The following is a 22,607-nucleotide window of genomic DNA, read 5'->3' as shown; positions in this document are numbered from 1 at the left end:
TTAGGGTTCTAGTCTTCCAATCCCGCCCCCTCCCCACTCATCATTTTTCTTTTCCAACTGTCACTCCACATTCAAAGGGCAGCGCTTGCAGCACTTCATAGACCGTGGGCAGACCCGAGAATGTGGCCTTTCAAGTGTTGTAAACAATCACTATCTTCTGAGTTTAAGACTCTGCATACACGTTAACTTTAAATAACACCTCTTCCCTCAAAGAATTCTAGTTTGCTAAGGCCTTCTGGGAATTGTAAGTTTGTGAGGGGTAAACTACAGTGTCCAGAATTCTTTGAGGGAAAATAATGTGCTTCAAATGAGCTTTAAACATATAGTGTGTACACAGGTGATGCATGAGTAAACCTTCTTATACTGAGATTATATTACTAAATTAGAGTGGTGAGCAGCTACGGCAAATCTTTCTGAAGTTATCTAGACATCGTGACAAGTGTCCAGACTTGCTAACTGTTGGAGACAGCCAACCATGAGGAATGAACTTCCTTTTTTGGAGTTTGGAAGAACCTCCTTGCCTTGAAGCTCCAGTGAGAGACAATATGGTAGAGACCTTAGTCCTTACCTTCCTTGGAAGCAAACACTCACTATTTTCAAAAGAACAGTCATGTTTTAGAAAGTTTAATAATATTTAGAAGGTTTAGTAACAGTTAATAAGGCTTCATTAGGGTGGGTGGTGATGTTTAATGTAAGCCTTGTTGTAATAGAGTTTTAGTGTTCAATTTTTTCCCATGGTCTCTTAAAGGTTGTTCATCTCCTGATAATGGTGGTTGCAGCCACATTTGTGTTTCTCTGAGTCCATTAACTTGGGCATGTGATTGCTTTCCTGGCTATATTCTCCAGGAGGACAAAAGACACTGTACTGCTGCAGGTTAGTAGCACAACAGTTGGTTTCATTACAAGCAAACATGATTTCAGTAGTGAAAAAACTCTGGAAGTGTACTGATCACGCTCTTGTCTGACATCACTCTTTCTCCTTAAGTTGAGCTAAGAGAAAACCATTTCAACCTCTGAAGTTGGTTGTGCACAGTGTTGATTGGCTGACAGCTGTGATGTCATAATTCCTTTGCTCCTCTCCCTCTGAAGCAATTTTCAAATAATAATAATAATAATAATAATAATAATAATAATAATAATAATAATAATAATAATTTTATTATTTGTACCACACCCATCTGACTGGGTTTCCCCAGCTACTCAGGGTGGCTTCCAACATATATAAAAACATAATAATATATTACACATTAAAAAGCTTCTCTATACAGGACTGCCTTCAGATGTCTTCTATCGATTATATCTGCCTATGTTGTTTCAATGCACAAGTGGCTCTTTACAAAAATAAAAATGTACAGCTCAGATAAAAGCATGGTGGAGAGATAAGACTGACAGCTCAGGTTTCCTTTGAGTTTGACCTTACAGAGAGAGTTTCTCTAATTTTCCCTAATTGCCTCTAAAGTTTCTCTTTCTTCCCTGCATTGTTGCTTTTTTCTCTTTTCCATATGGAAAAAGAAGCATATGCCATACCATTCAAGTGTCACATTCTGTTTTTCTGTAGACTTCATTTAAAAAAAAAAACTTTTTAGGGGAAAAATGGTCTGCAACAGCCTTTTTCCTTAGTGTGTAAAAGGCAAAAGTAACTCTGTAATCCTCAAGGTTTCTTCTCTAAAGATTATTATGGGACTAGAAGAGCTAACATGCTATGAAATTTGTCACAAACAGGGCCGAAGCCATTTCTGTTGTTTGCACAGAGCCGAGAGATCCGCCGTATTGGTTTTGATGGAACAGATTACTCAAATTTACTCGAGTGGCAGATGGGAATAGTCTTAGCTCTTGACTATGACCCTGTTGAAAATAAGGTAAGGCATTTGCAAACTAGAGGATTTTGAAGTGTTGCAAGGACACTTGGCTTTTGCTTCTTTGCATTTTAACCTCTTGGTTACTGGTTCTCCTTGATGTGCATTAGTTTAGATTAGATTCATTTAATATATTTAAAAATATCTCTAAGCTTGGTACAGAAAACTGAAGCAAAATCAAACAACTTAAACAGAACCTTGTTGCACGCCACCCTGTTCTCTGAGTGGTACAAGATTCATGGTGTTCCAGGCACTTACGCAAGGTCTGTGTTTCCTTTTGGGAATGAGGCACAACACAAACAATGGCAATATTACAAAAATACACAGTTACATATAAAAATGTTACATTAATACAAAGCTACTAGTATGTATAAATCAGTATCAATTCAGTTTGCTTCCGACATACCCTGTCAGCTTCCGGCTTCTCACCCAGGGTCCAACAAACTCACAGCTCACCCACAAAAATCTCACAATGAAAAGAGTTCTTGGAAACAGCTGACGACCTGCTATCTTTTCAGATAATGTATTTGGATACAGTTGCCTTGTGCTTATTTCTTAAGATCCTTAAGAATCCATCAATGGTTAAATGGAATTCCTCATTTCTTTTTTCTTTTTATTTCTTTTTTAATTAAGTTTTTTAAAAAAATTTATACATATAAAACAAAACCATGTCAAACATTAAAATACAGAGTTCTTTCGAACGCTTAGACCTTCCCTCCCTCCATGGGTTCCATCTTGAAGATTAAATTTATTGCATTTTTAACCTTATCTCTCTATTATATAACCATAATTACCATAAAAAAATTCACATTACAGGTGTCTTTACATCTCCGCCAAAGATTTTAACCATTTACAGTGGTCTTTTAAATAAATTACAAATTTACTCCAGTCTTTAGAAAATACTTGCTCTTCCTGGTTTCGGATCTTCCCCATCAGTTTTGCCATTTCCGCATACTCCATCAGTGTCACCTGTCATTCTTCTTTTGTTGGTACTTCTCCTTCTTTCCATTTCTGGGCTAGTAGCATTCTTGGTGCCGTCGTTGCATTCATAAAAAGTTTTTTTTTAATCTTCTCTTGGGAACTCTTCACCTATTATACCTAGTACAAAGACTTCTGGTTTTTTGACAAATGTATTTTTAAATATTTTCTTTAGCTCATTATATATCGTTTACCAGAAAGTTTTTTTACCAATGTACATGTCCACCACATATGATAGAAAGTGCCCTCTTTCTCTTTATATTTCCTTTATGTTTTATCGTACAACAAATAAGCATGCCACCCAAATCTATTATCATGATCCTCCAAATCTAGTTAATCTGTATTTTTTAACAAGATCCATTCCTGCAACCAGCAGAGACAGGTCGCTTCATAATATAACTTCAAATCTGGCAAAGAGAAGCCTCCTCTCTCTTTAGAATCAGTTAGTAATTTATATTTTATTCTTGGAATAAAAAAACCAGGAATTCCTCATTTGCAATCTGTAGTTTGACTTTCTCAATGCATTAACATGACTTATCTTTCATACTTGGCATTTCCAAATTTGTTTCCAAAGATATCAGCAACCATACCCACTGTTTTCAGTGTTCAGGGATGAAGGCCAATGTGTATGTAGCCAAAACAGTACCAACAATGCACGAGAGAGGCAGGAGCAGCCTCGAAGGAACCCCATGGTTTGCAGAACTTAAAACAAAAAGAAAAACCGCTGCCCTTTAGAAAACTAAAGGGGGGCCCCTCAGAAATACCCAAGAAAGACTGAGAATGAGCAGTAGCCATGGAATGACTGACAGTTGCCAGGTGGGAAAACTGAGTGGAAGAGAGCGTGGAATTGAGTATTTTGGAGCAGGGGGTAACTAACTGACTGGAGCACTGAACAGGAGCAGTACATTCTGAAACCATTTTTTGCAGGTCCTTAGTTAAAGCCTATCAGATTTCAGAATTATTTTATAGATTACTGATTGTTTCTCCTATTGCAAGTTGCTTGGCTGAAAGAGAAGCACAGGTTATTGAAGAGATGGTATATAGGGCAGTCAGGATTTACTTGCTAAGCATGCTCAGGCTGCAGAAGTCATTCTGGTTGAAGGATAAGTGCCTGCTTATTTGATCTGTAATCATGGGCTACAATTTGTAATTACTCATTTATTCCCCCCCCTCCAAGAAATTTCATTGCTGATGGTAAAGCCACTAGCTAAGGAAATCCTGCTCTCTAATAAGATGAGCAATAATCAGCTATAAACCTTCTGTTTTTCTCATTACAGATTTATTTTGCTCACACAGCCTTGAAGTGGATAGAGAGAACTAATCTGGATGGCTCAGATCGTGAAAATGTTATCCGTGAAGCAACGGAGAAACCTGAAGGACTCGCCATTGACTGGATTAACCGCAAATTGTATTGGACTGACTGGGGGTAGGTTTCTCTCTCACACATATTACAGCAAACTTAATGCTGGCGTAAGACATTGTGGGAAATGAAGGACTGGCAAAAGACTGGCGTAATTGAAATGTTGTTATCAAAGATGCCAGTGTGCTCTTGTGTGCTTAAGTCATAACAGAAAGGTTTAGCAAATGGAAAATGCCATTGATGCCCAATGTCGAAGGGTCAGACAGACCTTTTTGCTGAACATTATTCTGCGTAGAAGTGGTCATGGAAGGCAGTGTCTGCATGAAGATCCATACCTTTTGGGGCAATAAAATCAATGGTGGATCAATGTCCCCTGCGTGTAAATTCTCTTAAGCCTCTTTTCTCTGAAACTTCTACAGAAATTTCTCAGCTTTGGGGCACCATAAAGGAAGGGAACAATTTTTTAGTTAAATGAGGAAATCCCACACCCAATGGAGTGGGTGTGGGAGAAGCTGCACCCTTTTTGAGCCAAGGCCAAAGAATTACGATGTCATGCCATGCCATGATGTCATGTCATTTGCATTCAGTGATACTTCTGTGGTGCTTAAAGGGAAGTGTGCAACATGTTTTAAGGAGATGTGTGCTATGTATCAGCAAATTATGATGCGGGCTAATAATATTATCCCCATGTTATTGATGGGGGTGAGTAAGGCTTGCTTAAGACAAACAATGGCTTTTTGGGACTGATATGTGGTTTTTAAACAGGGCAATCTGATGCATAGCTCATGCTCTTAAAAAAGGTAAAGGACCCCTGACAGTTAAGTTCAGTCGCAGATGACTCTGGGGTTGTGGCGCTCATCTTACTTTACAGGCCAAGGGAGCTGGCGTTTGTCCGCAGACAGTTTGTGCTAAACCGGTTCTTAATCCTGATATAATCTGTTATAATTACTGTTGCAATTATATGCAGTAACATTAACAGAATGGCTGGTTGCATAGCAAAATACAATAGAAACTCCCTTACCTAGGCAGCTTATGACTCATGTAAGAGGGACAAAGCAAAACTGAGAAGGAGAAATCAGGAAGGAAGATAGGAGCGATGGAGCGGGACAAAACTGGATGGAAATATAGATGGTAACATGAATTGACTGTAGCCACAAACGAAAAGAGCAACAATTTATTTTTTTGGTAATAAATTACTGTAGTAACTAATCTATCTGCCTGTGTACGCAGGAAGTCCCAAATTGAAAGTAGCAATCTGAATGGAATGCAGAGGAAAATAATTATCTGGGAAGACGTGTCTCAGCCTCGGGGAATTGCTGTCCATCCATTCACTGAGTAAGAAGTGAAACTTTCTTTGAAACTGACAGCAGGAGGTGTACAGACTAAAGAATAAAGCCAGTAGTGCAATTAGATTATTTTAGATTTTGGGCTTCATTGTCTTCTTTAGACTGCAATCCTAGCTCCATTTACCTAGGAGCAGGTCTTATTGAATTCAGTGAGACTTCTGAGAAGAGGTGGTTAAGACTGCAGCCTTACACGCTCGTTAGATGGGAATGTTTAAAACTTTATTTAAAGAAAATGTGGTTAGCCAGCCCTGCTGTGTTGGGTGGGGCTGGGGGGTTGATATTATGATCATTCTGCTGAGTGGGGTTCTGGACTTCTGCCCCCAAATCCTGCCCAGAATGCACCACTGAACAAAGTATGTGAAACTATTATTTAGATTCCTGTTTTGGCATGAATGCCTTTATGGAGTGTGTGTACAAAGCTAAGCCACTCAAAACAGGGATCATTTCTTTCTTTCTTTCTAAGTATTTATAACCTGCTCTTGTCTGAGTGTTTTGATCCCAGAGAGGCATAGGAGCCAACTCCTAGGGGCTATGGGGGCTTTGAGCCCCCCAATAAAATATTTGAGGGGGCTGAGCACAAACTTTGTTCACAAAGTTGATGAGCATTCCCATTCAAATGGCAGTTTTGCACTGCGTCATGTGATTGATTATGTGGGGCGGGGCTTATCTGGGCCCCCACAATATTTTATTCAAGTTGGCATCCCTGCAGAGGGGGATGAAATAAAAATAGGCATTAAAATAATTCAAAGGGTCTTTTATCCTAGAGCATCTGTCTAGAATGACACCTGAGGTTGTGGTGGTCTAATACAGGGAATCACGTGCACATGGGAGATAAGGGAGTCAATTTTTCCAGTAAGGCAACATCAAACTGAAGCATATTGACATACACAGCTTGTAGGATAATTGTGGGTTTATGGCAATCACTTGTCAACTGTTAGTGTACACAGGAGTCAGACCAATTGGTCTATCTGGGTCAGCACTGCCTACATTGACTTGCAGGATTTCAGGCCATAGACATTCCCTGTTCTACCTAGAGATACTGGGGATTCAACCAGGGAATCTTCTGCATGCAAAACAAATGCTAAACCACAGTGTGCAGTGGCATGGCAACGTTGAATTAACCACGTAGGGGTGGGTTTGTCTACCTCAGTTAAACCCAAAGGCTTTCCTCACAGCTGTCATGTGCTGAACTCATCACGAGAAAAGCATAATTGACAGTTTTGATCTGTGGAACTGGCACAGTTATAGGTACTACATAATATTCATTCCACACTTGTAAGAAATAAATATTTTCGTGTTGCAGCACCTCTCCTTTGGAACTCCCTCATCTCAGGCAGCCATTTTCACTGTACGCTTTTTGGCAACTGCTTAAAACATTTTTCTTCAATCAAGCCTATCCAGACATGTAGAAGTCAACAATTCTATGATTCTGGTTTTGGCTTATTGTAGACTATAATCATTATTTCATTTTAAAAAATAATTCGTATTTTAGCCCTGTCATTTATTGACAATGCTAATGTTTGCAAATATAGCCACCAAGCAGTTTACAAAAAAAACAACCAGTCAAATTATATAAATTCTGTAAAAATAAAATAAAATAAAAATAATTCTCTTGCTGACCACTGTGGCTTGAAATGTGCTTGTTGAAGTTGTCATGTGACTTTTGTTTTGTCTTGTCACAGCTCAAGGATCAGGGAGAGAATTTAACATACAAAATAATAATCTACCTGTATAATTGCTTACATTTATATCATCCACAACAATAAATCCTGTAATGTATATAATGTTTTAAGTATTTTCTCTCTCTCTTTACTGCAAGGTGAAAGTAATTTTTTTAAAAAATAAATAAATCTCTTTTTCTTCAATAAAGGCAACTATTTTGGACAGACCTAGTGATTAATCCACGGATTGAAAGGTCTTCCTTACAAGGCTTTGATCGTCTCATTATAGTAGATTCCGATTTGCTTTGGCCCAGTGGAATAACGATTGACTACTTTGCTGACAAGCTATACTGGTGTGATTCCAAAAAGGCTGCTATTGAGACTTCAAATCTGGATGGTTCTGAACGGCAAATTATCACACAGAATGATGTAGGTGAGGCTTTGGGATTGACAGTTTTCTGACCATAGATGCAAGAGTTTCAGTGCATTGGTATGCTGCACATATCGAAATATCAGTGAAAGGCCACCTTTTGTGTTAACCAGTGCCTTGTGAATTCTACAGATTGATGCCAGTTGAAAAAGGAGTAAATGCTTAACCCAGTTTCAGGAAACCTGCATATTTATTCTATGCTTTTACTGAAGTTATCAGTCTATATTGTGAACTGCTTTGAGCAAACTGGGGTGGGGTGGGTGAAAACATACATATATTCAAAGATAGCTATAGAAATAAGCTGCAGCTTTGCAAAGGGAAAAGAGAAATGTGTAATAATATGAGAGGGGAACAGCTTTTCTTTTTTAAAATGGAAAGGTCTATAAGAGACAACTAAAAATATACAGTAACTAGTTCTCTGCTGAAAGTTCATGGCATTTTGATCTTTTTTGCCAGAAGCATTGCCATTTCAGACAGAAACCTCTTTCTTGCAGTTTGTTTATCAGCCTACAGCCATTGTTTCCCTGATTTGTTTCCTTGTTTCAGTGCAACTTGAAAAAAACTTCTTCACTGCATTATCCCAGCCTCTTGGGGAAACAAAGCCGTTTCACTGTTCTCACTTGAGTTGGGAATAAGGGAATATGTCCCTATTCCTCTGTCAGCTGAATTGAGGATCACTGGCTTGCTATGCTGTGTCAGTGCTTGTATGACAAGACTTTCTGAGCTGGCACAGCTTTCCATTTCTGTGCAGGTAGTCAGCTACTCATGACTAATTGGGCAGTATGTGGATGAGCTTATGCATAGGAACACACATCCAGATGTACATTCCACTGGAAGTGGATAACAAATGTATACTATCCACATTCAGATTTGCATCTGTGGATCTGCCATCTGTGATACATTGCAATTTTACACCCTTTTGGAAAGAGATGTGAAAAATCTTGGAAAACTGGGCATGTTCTTTCAGGGAAGAAAATGTACAGCCCCATTTTGGCTCAGCAGTACCATTAATATGCAGATTTATTAGAGCAAGGATTCTTGCTGCACTGCTACTGCCATCTACTGTTGCTCTTGGTGTCGTGATCTGTGAATAATGAGACTCATCAACTGCAAGAACAGCATGGCTTTGCATTCCTTGTTTTGCTGCCCTTGTTATGAGGGGCTGAAAATATATCATAAAATTATAGCTCCTGATTTGGACAAGGAAGGGTTTTTGTTGTCCCTCGTAAATTGGCATGGAATTAGGTCATATGAAAACAACAACAACTGAGTTAAAGAATTAAGTCTAAAATATGACTGATATAAAATTATAGGGCTGGAAAAGGGATACAAAATCATTTGCCCTATCCACTACCAAAAGCTCAGTTCTCTGTCCAGTTTACCTCTAGCTGCTACTGCAATTAACTTTGGCCATCTCAACCACAGTATGCCAGAAAGCAGAAATGCAAAAGCAAGGTAAAGGTAAAGGGACCCCTGACCATGAGGTCCAGTCGTGGCCGACTCTGGGGTTGCGGTGCTCATCTCACTTTATTGGCCGAGGGAGCCGGCGTACAGCTTCCGGGTCATGTGGCCAGCATGACTAAGCCGCTTCTGGCAAACCAGAGCAGTGCACGGAAACACCGTTTACCTTCCCGCTGGAGCGGTACTTATTTATCTACTTGCACTTTGACGTGCTTTCGAACTCCTCGGTTGGCAAGAGCTGCGACCGAGCAACGGGAGCTCACCCCGTTGCGGGGATTCAAACCGCCGACCTTCCAATTGGCAAGCCCTAGGCTCTGTGGTTTAACCCACAGCGCCACCCGTGCCCCTAAAAGCAAGGTAACAGCAGCCAAAAAAAATGCCACAGAGAAGAAAGAGCAGCTAACCTCCTATCCGCTGTGCATAATGCAACAAGCAGCAGTTTTGAACTCCAGAAAAGTTACTTTGAACAATGGAACAAGCCATCAGCATGTTTGTGACATCTCTTTCCTTGGAGACTTTTAAGCACTGAATAAGTTCTTGGTGGTGGATCAGGGCTCGGCAATGTGTCATACCATGCCCTCTCATGGCAGCCATTTTCTTTACAAGCCCCCCACCCATGTCTGCCATTTTGAGATTGGCATCCAGAGCACGTTCTCAAAATTCCAAACATACTCAGTGGTCTCAAAAGGTTGCTAACCCCTGCTGAATGTGCTTCCTCAGGAAAAGAGGTTTTCCTGGGTGACCTGTGGGTTTTGTCCTATCTATGACAGCCTATGATCTATATACAATGTTAAGTATAATGTGAGGAATAGATGCTTGTGTGCATATTCATTGATGTTTTCTTCAGTATGTTGGTGCAATGGGATTATAAAGAGCATACATATCTATATTTTTTAGGCCATCCATTTGACATAACAGTGTTTGAGGATCACATTTGGATCTCTGACTGGGCAAGGCCTTCGTTGCTGAGAATGGACAAGAAGACTGGCCTAAATAGGGTCCGACTTGGAGGGAGCATGTTGAGACCCTCGTCATTGATTGTCATTCACCCCTTAGCAAAACCAGGTATATTTCAAGGGTTAGGCAGCTGTTTTCCTATTAGCTCCAGCTAACAGGGCCTGTTAGGTAGGTTGACTGAATGAGCAGCAGAGCGGTGGGCTAGGTATTATTTGGCGAATGCTGTAGATAGTGAAGAAAGAAACAAACCCCTGGTGGCAAATGAGCTAGAGACCAACAACCCATGTGTGAAGTATCTTATCAGTTGAATGTTGTTGCTATTACTCTGAATTTTGTGACTGTCACAGGAATCCCGTGTGAAATAAATAGGTGTTATTTCACAACATGCAGATCCCTGCAGCTATTACTGACCCGTTTGGTCCCAGAAACAAGCTGCATTTGCTTTCTTTTACAAATTGGAAAGCTGCATATATGACAGTGATATTTGCTAATCACCAGTCAGCTATGCAAAAAATCCAATGCATTGACTTGGCATGCATGAAAGGACTTTTGAAGATGGCCCCTTCCCCCTGCAGCCTCTGAAAATTAACTTTATACAGTTGGAGGACTCTGCAGAATATGGAGGAGGGGAATGTAGGGAAAGGGGAAAGAATGAATCAGCAAAAACTGTCTTTTCTCAACTTCTCTTCTATAAGCATCATCACCATCACCAACAAATTTATCCACCCTTCAACATGAAGTTCTAGGGAAGGTTATAACAATTAAAAATTGAAGAATTAAAAACAGTACTATCACAGGATTAGGGAGGGTCCTGAAAACACAAATCTCAGGTGTTAAGAGCAATTTGGGGACTGCCACAGAGAATGCCCTCTTCTGGGTCACCCTCCCAAACTTCTGAGGGAGGTGGAACTACCCAAAGGGCCCTCTCTGCTGATTTTAACACCTGAGAAAGTCTATAGGGAAAGAGACAGCCCTTCAGATATTTGGGACCTTGGTCATTTAGGACTTTAAACACTAATGTGAGCACATTCAATTAGGCTTGGAAACAAACTAGAAGTTGGATGCCACCCTAGACCTAAACTTCAAAATGCTTTGAGTCTTCTTGTTATTGTTTCAGGTTGCAGAGTCACATCCAAGGCAGGAGTGCTGACTAACAAGACATTATTAGCTCTGAAAACACCCCACCAGCATCCTCTGAGGCACAGTTCATACGGAGATAGCAGTGGAGATGCACAACAGATGAAACCGATGCTGGCTGCTGAAATCGTGGTGTCTAGTAAAGATTGCAATTCCCTGTTTCATAACTCCAGGAAGTGGTTGATTCATCCAGCATTGGGCAATGTGCTTTCAGACAGATATGCCCTGAATAGGCTTACCAACAACTATTGATATTAAAAGGCAGGGGGTCCCAGGGCATGGGTGCTGCTATCAAACACAAAAATAATTCGTTGCAAGTATATTTGAGGACATGTTTCTGCATAGCAAGAAAATGGAGGAAATCCAGGGTCAGTGGTGGAGAATGTCCTAGTAGGGCATATCATTTTAGGGGGGTGAACTTTTTGCAAATTTCTTCAGTGAGAAGTGTATTGAAAGGTTGGCTCTAATTAATTTGTCCTGAATAATGACCTATTCTGAGCACATGTACTATGAACAATGAAAGTGAGCATGCTTTGTTTTGTGCCACAGACCGGGACAATTGCATATGGTTGGGATGTGATATCAACGCCCAGTGCATTTTGAATGAAGACGGCACTACTTGTCAATGCCAGGCAGGGTTCGTCATGGAAGGCCAACTGTGCTATGGTAATTTTAGTGTCACATGTTTATTTTATTTTATCATTTTATTTTATTCATGTGGATATTTGTATGCAAGTTTTAAGGACTATTTGGCCCTCCCAAGGAGATGTACATCTTTACCTCCTCCCACATATAGAGTTGAATCCCACTAAGAGAAGACCCATTTAAATCAATGGGCTTAGGGTAAAAAGGTAAAGGGACCCCTGACCATTAGGTCCGGTCGTGGCCAACTCTGGGGTTGCAGCGCTCACCTCGCTTTATTGGCTGAGGGAGCCGGCATACAGCTTCCGGGTCATGTGGCCAGCATGACTAAGCCGCTTCTGGTGAACCAGAGCAGTGCACGGAAACGCCGTTTACCTTCCTGCCAGAGTGGTATCTATTTATCTACTTGCACTTTGACGTGCTTTCGAACTGCTAGGTTGGCAGGAGCAGGGACTGAGCAACGGGAGCTCACCCTGTCACGGGGATTCGAACCGCCGACCTTCTGATTGGCAAGTCCTAGGCTCTGTGGTTTAACCCACAGCGCCACCCGTGTCCCTGGGCTTAGGGTAGTCAAGTCCATTGATTTCAATGGGTCCATGCTGAGTATGACTTAGTTGGATGCGACCCACAATATACAATAAAGCAAATATCAGTGGTCAGGGATCATGAGAGTCTTAGTTCAAAAATGAATGGGGACCCAAGGCTGAGAAAGCTTGATCTAGACTTAAAAACAGTTACATTTTTTTAATACAGTCAAACAGTGTTTTCAATCTAGTTCTTACCAAAAAAAACCACACAAAACAAAACACCAAAAACCCTTTCCATTCCTTCTTGTAGCTTTTAACCTTGTTTCTGTTGTAGATGTTGATGAGTGTGCTTTTGACATGGACACATGCGATCGGAACTTGTCGACGTGTATCAATACCGAAGGCAGCTACTTTTGTGAGTGCCTTGTGGGATATACGGGAGACCGGCTTCGCTGCTCTGGTGAGTGGATGGGAGGCTGTTCCTGCTTGTCCTCTAAACTCTTGCACTTGGGATGATTTGCTGATATTCTGCAAAGGGATTTTTGTGGCAGGTTTCTGAACGACAGCCCAAATTGAACATGAGCTATTTTTCTTAGGGTTGTAGTGATGCAACTTTACCTGTTGATTTTGCATTCTAAGTATTCCCCTTTTGTGGTACAGTCTAGCCCAGGGATAGTCAACCTTTTTATACCTACCGCCCACTAATGCATCTTTCTTGATGGTAAAATTTCCTTACTGCCCACCAGTGCTCGATGGAAGGAGGATTCAGCTTGTGCTGTAGAACCCTCTACCGCCCACCTAGAAACCTGAATCACCTACTAGTGGGTGGGAGGGACCAGGCTGACAACCCCTGCTCTAGCCTGTACCACCAGGCAGCTCTGCCACAAGCCTTGATTTTCAACCTCTAAGCTTGTGTGTTAGGGCTCCGATGATGCTCTCCTTTTGAGCACTTCCTGTTCTTCATGATGTGCAGCCTCAACACTTCATCTACATGTAAAGCCTTCAGTTGCCACCTTGTCAACTGGATGTTTTCTTCTCCTTTTGTTAGGCAGATCTAATGGAAGGAGGGTGGGGGTGGGGAATGACTCAACAGAGATTTATTGGAAATCATTAACATGCATATAAACGAAAGCAAAGTATTGAGTCAGTCATAATACTCAGCAAATAATTTTATGTTGGTTTAATAGTCATGAGATTCAGAGTGCTGACATTTACAGTCTGAATACATTTAAATCCATGTTCACAATTAAGGCCAGACTCACTGATCCCCACAACTAGGTCTGACATTATTCTATCACTATGCTGTATACCGCTTTTATTCTCCCAGTTTCTCAGTATTTTGTTCTCATTTCATTTGTAGCATGTGTGCTGCCTTTCTGCGTGACTACTCACAGAAGAAATGACAAACTACACCACAATATATCACATTGTCATCTTAGAAGACTTTGAAATATAATTAAAAAAAAACAATTAAAACAATTCAAGAATCCATTTTGCATATAGTAGTATGAGATAATGAAAAAAATGTTTTTATTTCTCACATTTCTATCTTTCTTTTATCTTGAAAGCTTAGGTCTATTTACTGGTCCTTAGAACTTCTCTTCCGTGACATCGCAACTACCCTGCATTATAGTGTAAATCACCAGCTTGTCCAAACCAGTTCTCTCTTTTTTTCTTAAAAAAACAAAACAAAAACAATTGTGGAATACTGTGTTTCAGAACCTGCCATGTCTCCTACCACTGCAACATGTGATGAGTCCACCGTATCTGAGCAAGAAAGTTCTGCTGGCTGCCCTCCATCTTACTGTCTCCATGAGGGAGTTTGTGTTTATTTTTTTGATCTCCAAGCTTTTGCATGCAAGTAAGTGGAGAACTCTAGTGCTGCTAGGGCAGCCCAAGACATTTTGTTGCCCCCACCCTGCAAGTATCATAGGCCAGTCGAGTTACTCTGAAAATCCCACAAGCACCTCTCTTTCTCCATGGCAGTAAAAATACAACCACAATAACACATTAAATAACTAACAATTTGCTGCCCTTTCATGACATCCCAAATTGGCTACCTGAGGCCTCTCACTCTGCCTAATGGCAGGGCCGGCCCTGCTGTGGGTTTTCTACTTGTTGCAGTGGGAATTCTTTCGTCCATAACATATAATATTTTGGTTGGGGCTCAGTGGAATAACATCTAGGTTAAACACTGTTGCTGAACATGTTAATAATATACTAGTGTTTAGCAGAGGCATAGGGGACCATAATTTGAGCTCATAACAATCAGCCATTGGGCACATTCACCAAACCTCATGGAGAATAAGCACATCATTCTTCTGTGAAGAGGAAATTGTGATCAGCCAAGCAGTAGGAAGAAGGGAGGTTTGCTTTTCACTCTTTTTTCATGTACAGAATTCAGCAGAGATATTGACCAAGAGAGGCACACAATTCCCTCTTCATGAAATGATTATATGTACATTCTCCATGAGAAACCCCCCTCCCAAGTTAATCATCTTAACGATGTCAAGATGTGTGATATCACCAACAACAGTTAAGAATTTAATTCACTTCCAGTAATTTCTGAATTTCCTTTCCTTCTGACCTCCCTGTTTACAATTCACCCCTGCTCCTATGCTTGCAACTCAGGATGACACTTCATGCATCTCATTAAATGGAAATATTCTGCTATAATAAATATGTTAGTCAATTTTTTGAAAATAAATTCACACTAGGTGGCAGTGTTTCACCATTCTTCACCAACACATGCACACTCTTGGTCCCACAGAAAACATAGCAGGAAATGCGCGTGCGTGCACACTCTCACACACACTCTTCTGCCATATGTTTCAAGTAGACAAAACTACATAGTTTCTGACTTACTTTGGGAAGCATACATGAGATATAAAGTTATTAATATTGCTCATGTTATGCCATTCTTACAGAGCAGATGACATGATTAGTGTTTAGATATCAGCATATATATGATCCTAGCCTAGTGATATAAACTATCTTGTAAAGCTAACTTAATTCTTCAGATGTGTGTGGTGGTACCGCTAGATGGAAAGCATGAAGAATTTACAGAGCTCAACAAAAGTGAGGGTGCTTCTAGATGGGAGTTTAATATTACAAATGGGTAGTTCTGATATTGGAGACGGATCATTGGCAACAGCTACAGGGACGCGGGTGGTGCTGTGGCCTAAACTACAGAGCCTAGGGCTTGCCGATCAGAAGGTCGGTGGTTTGAATCCCCGTGACGGGGTGAGCTCCCGTTGCTCGGTCCCTGCTCCTGCCAACCTAGCAGTTCAAAAGCACGAAGTGCAAGTACATAATTAGGTACCGCTCCAGCGGGAAGGTAAATGGCATTTCCGTGCGCTGCTCTAGTTCGCCAGAAAGTGGCTTAGTCATGCTGGCCACATGACCCAGAAGCTGTATGCCGGCTCCCTCAGCCAATAAGGTGAGATGAGCACCGCAACCCCAGAGTCGTCCGTGACTGGACCTAATGGTCAGGGGTCCTTTACCTTTACCTTTACCCTAAAACCGCTTCTGCTGCAAGGAAGGCAACTGTGAGCAAGCAGCAGCCTGCAGCGGGGAAGAGATGTGGCAAAAAATGTGTAAGCATGAGGAGCGCCTTTCCACAATCAGCATCCCTCTGCAAACACCCTTAGTGTTTATGATTTGTTCATGGTTTGTGTTGGGCTTCTCTGCACAGTATAGTTTGGAGTAAAATTGGCTCCAGAGGGTGTCTTTGCTCAGCAGGAAATAGCTCGTTTTAATTTCCTTACTGGTGGTTTCAAGAGAACCTCATTTTAAAAGTGCTCAACTGGTTGTAGTCGACCCCTCCTGGATTCATTAGCAAAGCCCACATTGATTTCGACTGCTTTAGATTACCCTAATCCAAGGTTTCTGAAATGGCTGAATTTGGTGGAATTAAACCATGATGGTGATCTTTGCAGTATTCTCCTTTACTGGCTGCTGTGTCTCCTCGTTTGACAGCTGTCCAAAAGGCTACCTGGGAGAGCGCTGCCAGTTCAGTGACTTGGAGTGGTGGGAGCAGCAGCAAGTGATGCAAAGAAACAACCAGAACATGGTCACTGCAGCTTGCTTGGCCATGTTGCTCCTGGCCCTCCTCCTTGGTGTTGCCGCTGTCTACTGCTACAGGTAAAACTATCTGCACAGCCTGCCACAGTGCCCCTCCAGACAACCTCTTTATTGAGCATTCACCCTGATTTGCTTGCACAAAGCTTACACAGAAGTTAGGTTATATCCAGTCTTTACCAAGCATCGGTTCTGATTTGTTTGTGGCCACCTCCACCAGCTCCATCTAGCATAGCCGGTGGCCCAGGGTGATGGGAGTTGTAGACCAATAACACCTCATGGCAGGGATATCACTATTAAGTGAACAATAGGCTGCGATAATGCAATAAGGCTGGTGAAGTATCACAGCACAACTAATAATGTTGAATGCTGTCTGGGGGGGTCCATTAAAAGTCCACCACTAATGCACTATTATTGCCTCAATGACATACATACACCCAAAAAATGCACCAGTTCAGAGTGGCCCTGAGTCACCCAGTGCATTATTCTAATGCAAAGTATATGCAATATTTTAGACTACGTACATGTTGCTTTCATACATAGTGCTGCTTTTGTGCCTCATAGATTCTGTGGCCTGGTTTTAGAGTTCAATAGTGAAAACTGATCGCTGGTTGTTCTGCTTTCGCCACTTCCCAACAACCTGAGTGATATACTTGGAATCATTACATGACACTGAGGCTCCTAAATTTGTTAGTGAACTAGCACTAAAAATGTCATTTTAACAACACTGGAAATATTGTTGAGAATATATATATATACAGTATATATAAATTTGGGTGCCTTGATTCATGCACTCTTATTTCTTCTTTCTCCTTCTGCAACCTGTTCTCACTTAGAAACAAAAATAAAAAGTCATTGTTTTGCCCTGATTTACTTTCCTCCTTTACCAAATGGTTTTGATCAATATAACTGTTTATCTTGAAAGCAAGTTTTCAATTACATGCTCGGCTGGGTTTGTACTACAGCTATTAGTAGCCTAACTAGATCAAAATGAAACCACTGATCTAAATCCCCCTTTAACTGGAGTCCAGAAACCAATATTTGGATTGGGATTGCTATTTCATTTTTGCTCATACTCTGCTGTATTTTAAGACCTATCGATTAAGTTCCATGAGCAGGTCAGTAAAAGTCCTTCCCTTCATCCATAAAACATAAACTCATCTTGCCCCTTAATGTGAGGCTTGCAGGAATAAAAAATGAGCTGCTGGGATAAGACTTTTTAAAGACCAAGACCTACAAACATACACACACACTCCCCGCCAACTTCCGTGTATTTACCTATTCAGAACATTTACAGGAGGGTACTGCAACCAACGGTTGCCATGTGGAATGCTCTTGTTCAGACATGCCATCTTTAAGGATACTCCTGATTCCAGGTTCCCCAGAAATAATTAGCCAGCATTCTGTGGGCAGTGCGCATGTTCAGTCCTCATTGGGGTGCCCTAGCTTGTTTTCTTCTTCTAAAAAAAATGTATTTCTAAAAAAATGGTTTATACTAAGCCTGCTAAAGCTCCATCTTTGTGGTCATGGTGCTCTTCAAGGATGCACATTCAAAAAATTAACTCAGTAGGCTTTGGAAGGATGAGCCTCTGTGTCAGTGTAATCCATAGCTAGCTAAATGGTGCTACACTCAGGTGGTTGTTTATGGGGGAGAGTGTGCTGAATTCAAGAGTCCAGCCTCCCAAATTTTATATCCCACAATTCGGCCAGCATTTGGGGATATGGACAGCATTCCCCAGAGATTCATATGGAAGGGTATGGCATTTGAAGGTGGAAGAAAATTAGTGGCAGGCTTCTGGCAGGGGGACGACCACTGCAGAGAGCAACCACTTTTGCATCTAATTGAAGGTTGAATTGTGTCCCAGCTTGTGGTGCCCTACAGATGCCGCTGCACTACAGCTCCCATCATCTCTGAACTGGGGCTGATGGGAGTTGTAGTCCGCCAACATCTGGAGGGCCATCCCATTGGCTACCCTGCAGTATTGAGTGCCGACTCATCAGCTGAAGAGCAATGCTAGACTACGTTGGTTCTTGGTAGTGATGAAACGAAGCTCAGCTGCCAAAACAAATGGAGTGTTTGAGCTGTGTTGTGTGGCCAGTATCCCTTTCCCCTGAGGGCGTTTTATTTCCTTGGCTCCTTCCTCTTTTTCAGTAGACACAGGAGGCTTTTCAAGAAGGAGCCATACATAGAATCAACACAAGATACTAGCGGCAGCAGTGCTGACAGCAGGAACACGAAGCTCCCCAGCAACGAGCCGCTGGTAATTCTATATTAACATGTGGAGTGGTGAGAGAAGGAGAAAGGATCAAAGGGCATTAGGGATCCACTTGAGATTATCCATCAAATAATTCACATCTTAAATATATTAAATAACTGCTGGGGTCATCAAGTGCTTAGCTATGAACCCCAGTCCCTCTTACCTCATTGTTATGTTATCCTTCTAAGTTCACAGCTGCCTGGGTGCGTTGCAGGCAGGAGACAGTGTTATTGTTAGCTCAGCACACAACAGTTGGAGGGGATGTGTTCTAAATTAAGGAATACCGATGTGATGACATGCCTGATTCTCACAGCAGAGATGTAAACGGGTTTCGTTTCTTAGAGACCGAGCCTGCAATCCTCAAACCAGTTAGGCATGCTTGCTCGCCACCCAGGTCCAGGAGTCCGAAGCATGCTCAAGTTGGTACCAAATTGCCGCTCACAGATCCTGCGTGCTACCTAGGGATGTTTGGTTTGGAAGGGATGAAATGCCTCTGCACCAGAAGCAGCTTTGAATTTATTTCGGCAGCTGAGGAGTGAAACAAAGAGAATGATAAATGATCTGATGAGATCACCTCATGTTCCTTGTTAACTTTTACATGGAGGCCAGTTTTATACCACCCTGACAGAATAAAGGTGCCTTAATGCTGCATTTTGCACCAAAGGTTTTATTTTACAACCTGCGTTATTTGAGGCAATAGGCGAAAAACCTAATTTGTCATCTCATCTAGAACTTCTAGAACCAGAATGATGTATTAGAATTGCAACCACCTTGTTCACGTCAAGCTGTTTGTCATCGCTGAATAAGGCTGCCCCTTGCAGTGGTTCCTGCCGCAGTTAATCTTGGCTAGTAATATAATTGTCATTGAGTATGAGGGTTAATTAAACATCTAAACAGTGGACTGAGTCAATAAAATCAAATCTAACTTAATCTGCTGTGATGTATTTTTCACTGTTGATTTTCTCTCTGCTGCGTTGCTTTACTTGATAGTGAAATTATTAGCAGCAGTTGGTAGGATCCAAATTCTGTTAGTCTAGCCTCATCATTGGGTCAGTAGGAAGATCTTCAGGTATACAATAAAATGGATAAGAAGTAGATATATATATATTTTTGGTAGAAGAGTATTCATATTTAAGTTTTTGTGGCTATGCCCTGAAGTAAGTCCATGAAATAATAATAATAATTTAAAAAAACTGGAAACCTGGAGAACCTGTGACTCTCCATATGCTGGATGGCTGAATAAGTAGCAGTCCATATGTTGCCGCACTCAAACTTCCATCATCTCTAGCCAGCTTGGCCAGGGAGGATAGGGATTGTAGTCCAACATCTGGAGAGCTCTTATCTCTGCCATATTGAAATGAATGAGTCCCCTTCATTTCAATAAAGCTTGCAATAAAGTTTCCATTGAAATTAGGCTGTATTTTAATATTTTAATGTTTTAATGTTGTTATTTAACTTTGTTTTTAAGTTGTATTTCAATTAACTTGTTTTTATATCGGGTGTTAGCCGCCCTGAGCTCGGTCTTGGCTGGGGAGGGCGGGGTATAATATTATTATTATTATTATTATTATTATTATTATTATTATTATTATTATTATTAGCCTATACAAACTCACATGTGCACATTGCCTGTTTTGTAGTTCATTGTAATGGCATGCGATGACAACAGTGAAGGCAGAACCACTGATGGAACAGACTGTGATACGAAAGATCTTGATTATTTCTGCCTTTCAGAACCCTGTGAGTAGATTTTCTTTATCTTTGGGGAATGTCTTTACCTCGAAAGTATAGCAAAAGGAAAGATAAGCAAAGCTATTCAGGTCAGATTCTTCAGTTGTCTGCGTAGTTTGAGTACCATCACAATCCTTACTTGGAACTACAAGAGAAGCGACTTCTGAGAAATGGCTGCCTTAAAAGTAGGGATGGCTGAATCTGTCAATTTCAGCTCCTTTCAATTTCTCATCTTCACTTCAGTTCTTCACTTTTCCATGTGACTTTGCATTAAAAACCAAAGAACTTGAGTCTACTGCCACTGCTCACTCTACTTGTCAACCCCACCTATCCCTTTCCCCTTCCACCCATCTGCCCAACCTGCTCTCTTTACACCTCACCCACCCCCTTGCCTATCCTCTCCAGCTCACCCAAAGCCCCACTCTTCTGGCACCATCCCTTACATGTTAAGTATAATTGCACAATGAAATGGAGAATGCCTGTGTGTTGCTAAGGGTTTAACACTGGAGAATTCCGTTGGAGTATACTAAGCTAGAAGAGGGCTCTCTGAGCTTCTAGCTGAGTTGATAATTAACATTTGATGTTCTCTACTAGCAGTCATGCGAGTGTTTAACCTTGAAACATGCAATTTCAATTGCAAATCTCCATTTTGAAAGGTTTTTTGTTCTCAGGCACAGAGAGAGAAGGATGTGATAAGATGCCTCTCCAGCAGCTGCATACCCTTAGGCTGGATGCAGACTAATGCAAGCTATGGGAGAGACAGTGTTTTGGCCTTTGCTCTGATCCTAATTATGTTATTTATATATCTAAGAAGAAGAGCCTATGCTTGAATATGTATATCCTTTATACAGCTTTCTGGGTGCATTATTGATGGCTTTTGCACCTGTTTTGAAGAAGTTCTGGTTAGTAAAGCTTTGAATAATATTTATGGGTCTGGACAATTTTTATTCCAAAAGGATTCCGTTTTTATGCATCCAGTTGCTTCAAGTTGTACAATATTAATATCTGCAATACTGCATCACACTGGCTCTCAGAACTGCCATTCCTGTTTATTTCTGAAGCCATTTGCACACTTGTTGGATACATAAGAAAAACTGGATCAGACTGAAGGCCCATCTACTCCTATATTCTGTTGCCCACAGTGGCCAATCGGATGTCTATGGGAAGCCCACAAGCAGGATATGAGCACACTAGCCTTCTCCTGAAGTTTTTTACACCAAGAATAACTGTTCTCTTTTTTCTTCTTGTCCAGCTTGAGCAATGGAAGTGTGGTCTACCAACGTTGGCAAAGGAAGCAACAGATCAGGCTTCTCTCTTAGAATCAGTCTCCAGCTACCTGAAAACCTTTGCCTTGTAAATCAGAAAATGACTTTCAGCTTCTTCGGTGGAATGCCAGCCCTAAACACCGCCAAAAGTGATCCTCTCTCCACATCCTCATACATAAGGATGGGCAAATTTGTCAAGTTTTCCAGTTTGGTTCTCCACATCAGTTTGCAAAAAGAAAAGAAAAAAGTTGTCATCAGTATTTTTGTATGAATTTCTTCCACTACACACATCTTTGTATGCAGTTTTGACTAATATATCTTTTTTTTTTTTTGCAAATTACTGCTTATATGACATCTTTGTGCATTATATTTGCTAATATATACTTTACCCCAGCCATTTATACATTTCTGTAGACACCACTTGGCTGGAGATCTACATCAGAAAATTCTCAGAAATGTGGCTTTCAAAGGCTGGCTGTGTATCAGTTCCTGTATTCTTTCAGAAAGCGTGAATTAGGTAGGTTCACCTTTAAATGTGAGTTCTGTTTCTCCCCCATCCGTACTCACACAGCCAGTTAATGAAAGCAGATTCAATAACCTTTCAGCTACACCTTGTTATGTAACTGGAATGTGTGATCTTTCAAAAGAACTATTTTATGAAAATTAATTTGCATGTATGTATAACAAAGGTGACAATATTATCCCCCCAACCCTGTCCTCAAAAGTACTTTTCTATATATGAAGTTGGCCAGCATTTTTAATGCAGGGAAAATAGTTTTCTGGAAAGGAAAATAATGCAACTTTGGAAGGATTTCCAAAGAGGTTGGAAGATTGCATTTGAAGATGGGATATTCACATATTACATGCCCCAACTCCAAAACAACAATCCTGGATGAAGTATTAGGGCTGGATTGCAGG

General features: G+C 41.0%; 1 protein-coding gene across 4 annotated transcripts in view; it reads left to right on the top strand.

The window, feature by feature from the left end:
- Nucleotides 1-22,070, top strand: part of EGF (epidermal growth factor) — a 39,053-nt gene extending 16,983 nt beyond the window's left edge. The window contains exons 9-22 of one of the 4 annotated variants that reach the window (XM_053403802.1): nt 749-874; nt 1,723-1,859; nt 4,112-4,260; nt 5,425-5,529; nt 7,411-7,634; nt 9,990-10,157; nt 11,167-11,325; nt 11,736-11,852; nt 12,690-12,815; nt 14,075-14,216; nt 16,334-16,498; nt 18,591-18,696; nt 20,334-20,433; nt 21,677-22,070. In XM_053403802.1, coding sequence (XP_053259777.1) covers nt 749-874; nt 1,723-1,859; nt 4,112-4,260; nt 5,425-5,529; nt 7,411-7,634; nt 9,990-10,157; nt 11,167-11,325; nt 11,736-11,852; nt 12,690-12,815; nt 14,075-14,216; nt 16,334-16,498; nt 18,591-18,696; nt 20,334-20,433; nt 21,677-21,681 — 1,829 coding nt within the window. In that variant the 3' untranslated portion in view covers nt 21,682-22,070. Of the gene's footprint in view, nt 1-748; nt 875-1,722; nt 1,860-4,111; nt 4,261-5,424; nt 5,530-7,410; nt 7,635-9,989; nt 10,158-11,166; nt 11,326-11,735; nt 11,853-12,689; nt 12,816-14,074; nt 14,217-16,333; nt 16,499-18,587; nt 18,697-20,333; nt 20,434-21,676 lie in introns of all 4 variants that reach the window. The other 3 variants (XM_053403801.1, XM_053403805.1, XM_053403803.1) reach the window with 3 other exon arrangements.
- Nucleotides 22,071-22,607: the final 537 nt, after the last annotated feature.

This window comes from Podarcis raffonei, chromosome 9 (assembly GCF_027172205.1).
Source record: "Podarcis raffonei isolate rPodRaf1 chromosome 9, rPodRaf1.pri, whole genome shotgun sequence".
Classification (NCBI taxonomy): Eukaryota; Metazoa; Chordata; class Lepidosauria; order Squamata; family Lacertidae; genus Podarcis; species Podarcis raffonei.
Note: the sequence above shows the minus strand (reverse complement) of the source record. Positions and strands in the feature narration are given on the sequence as shown.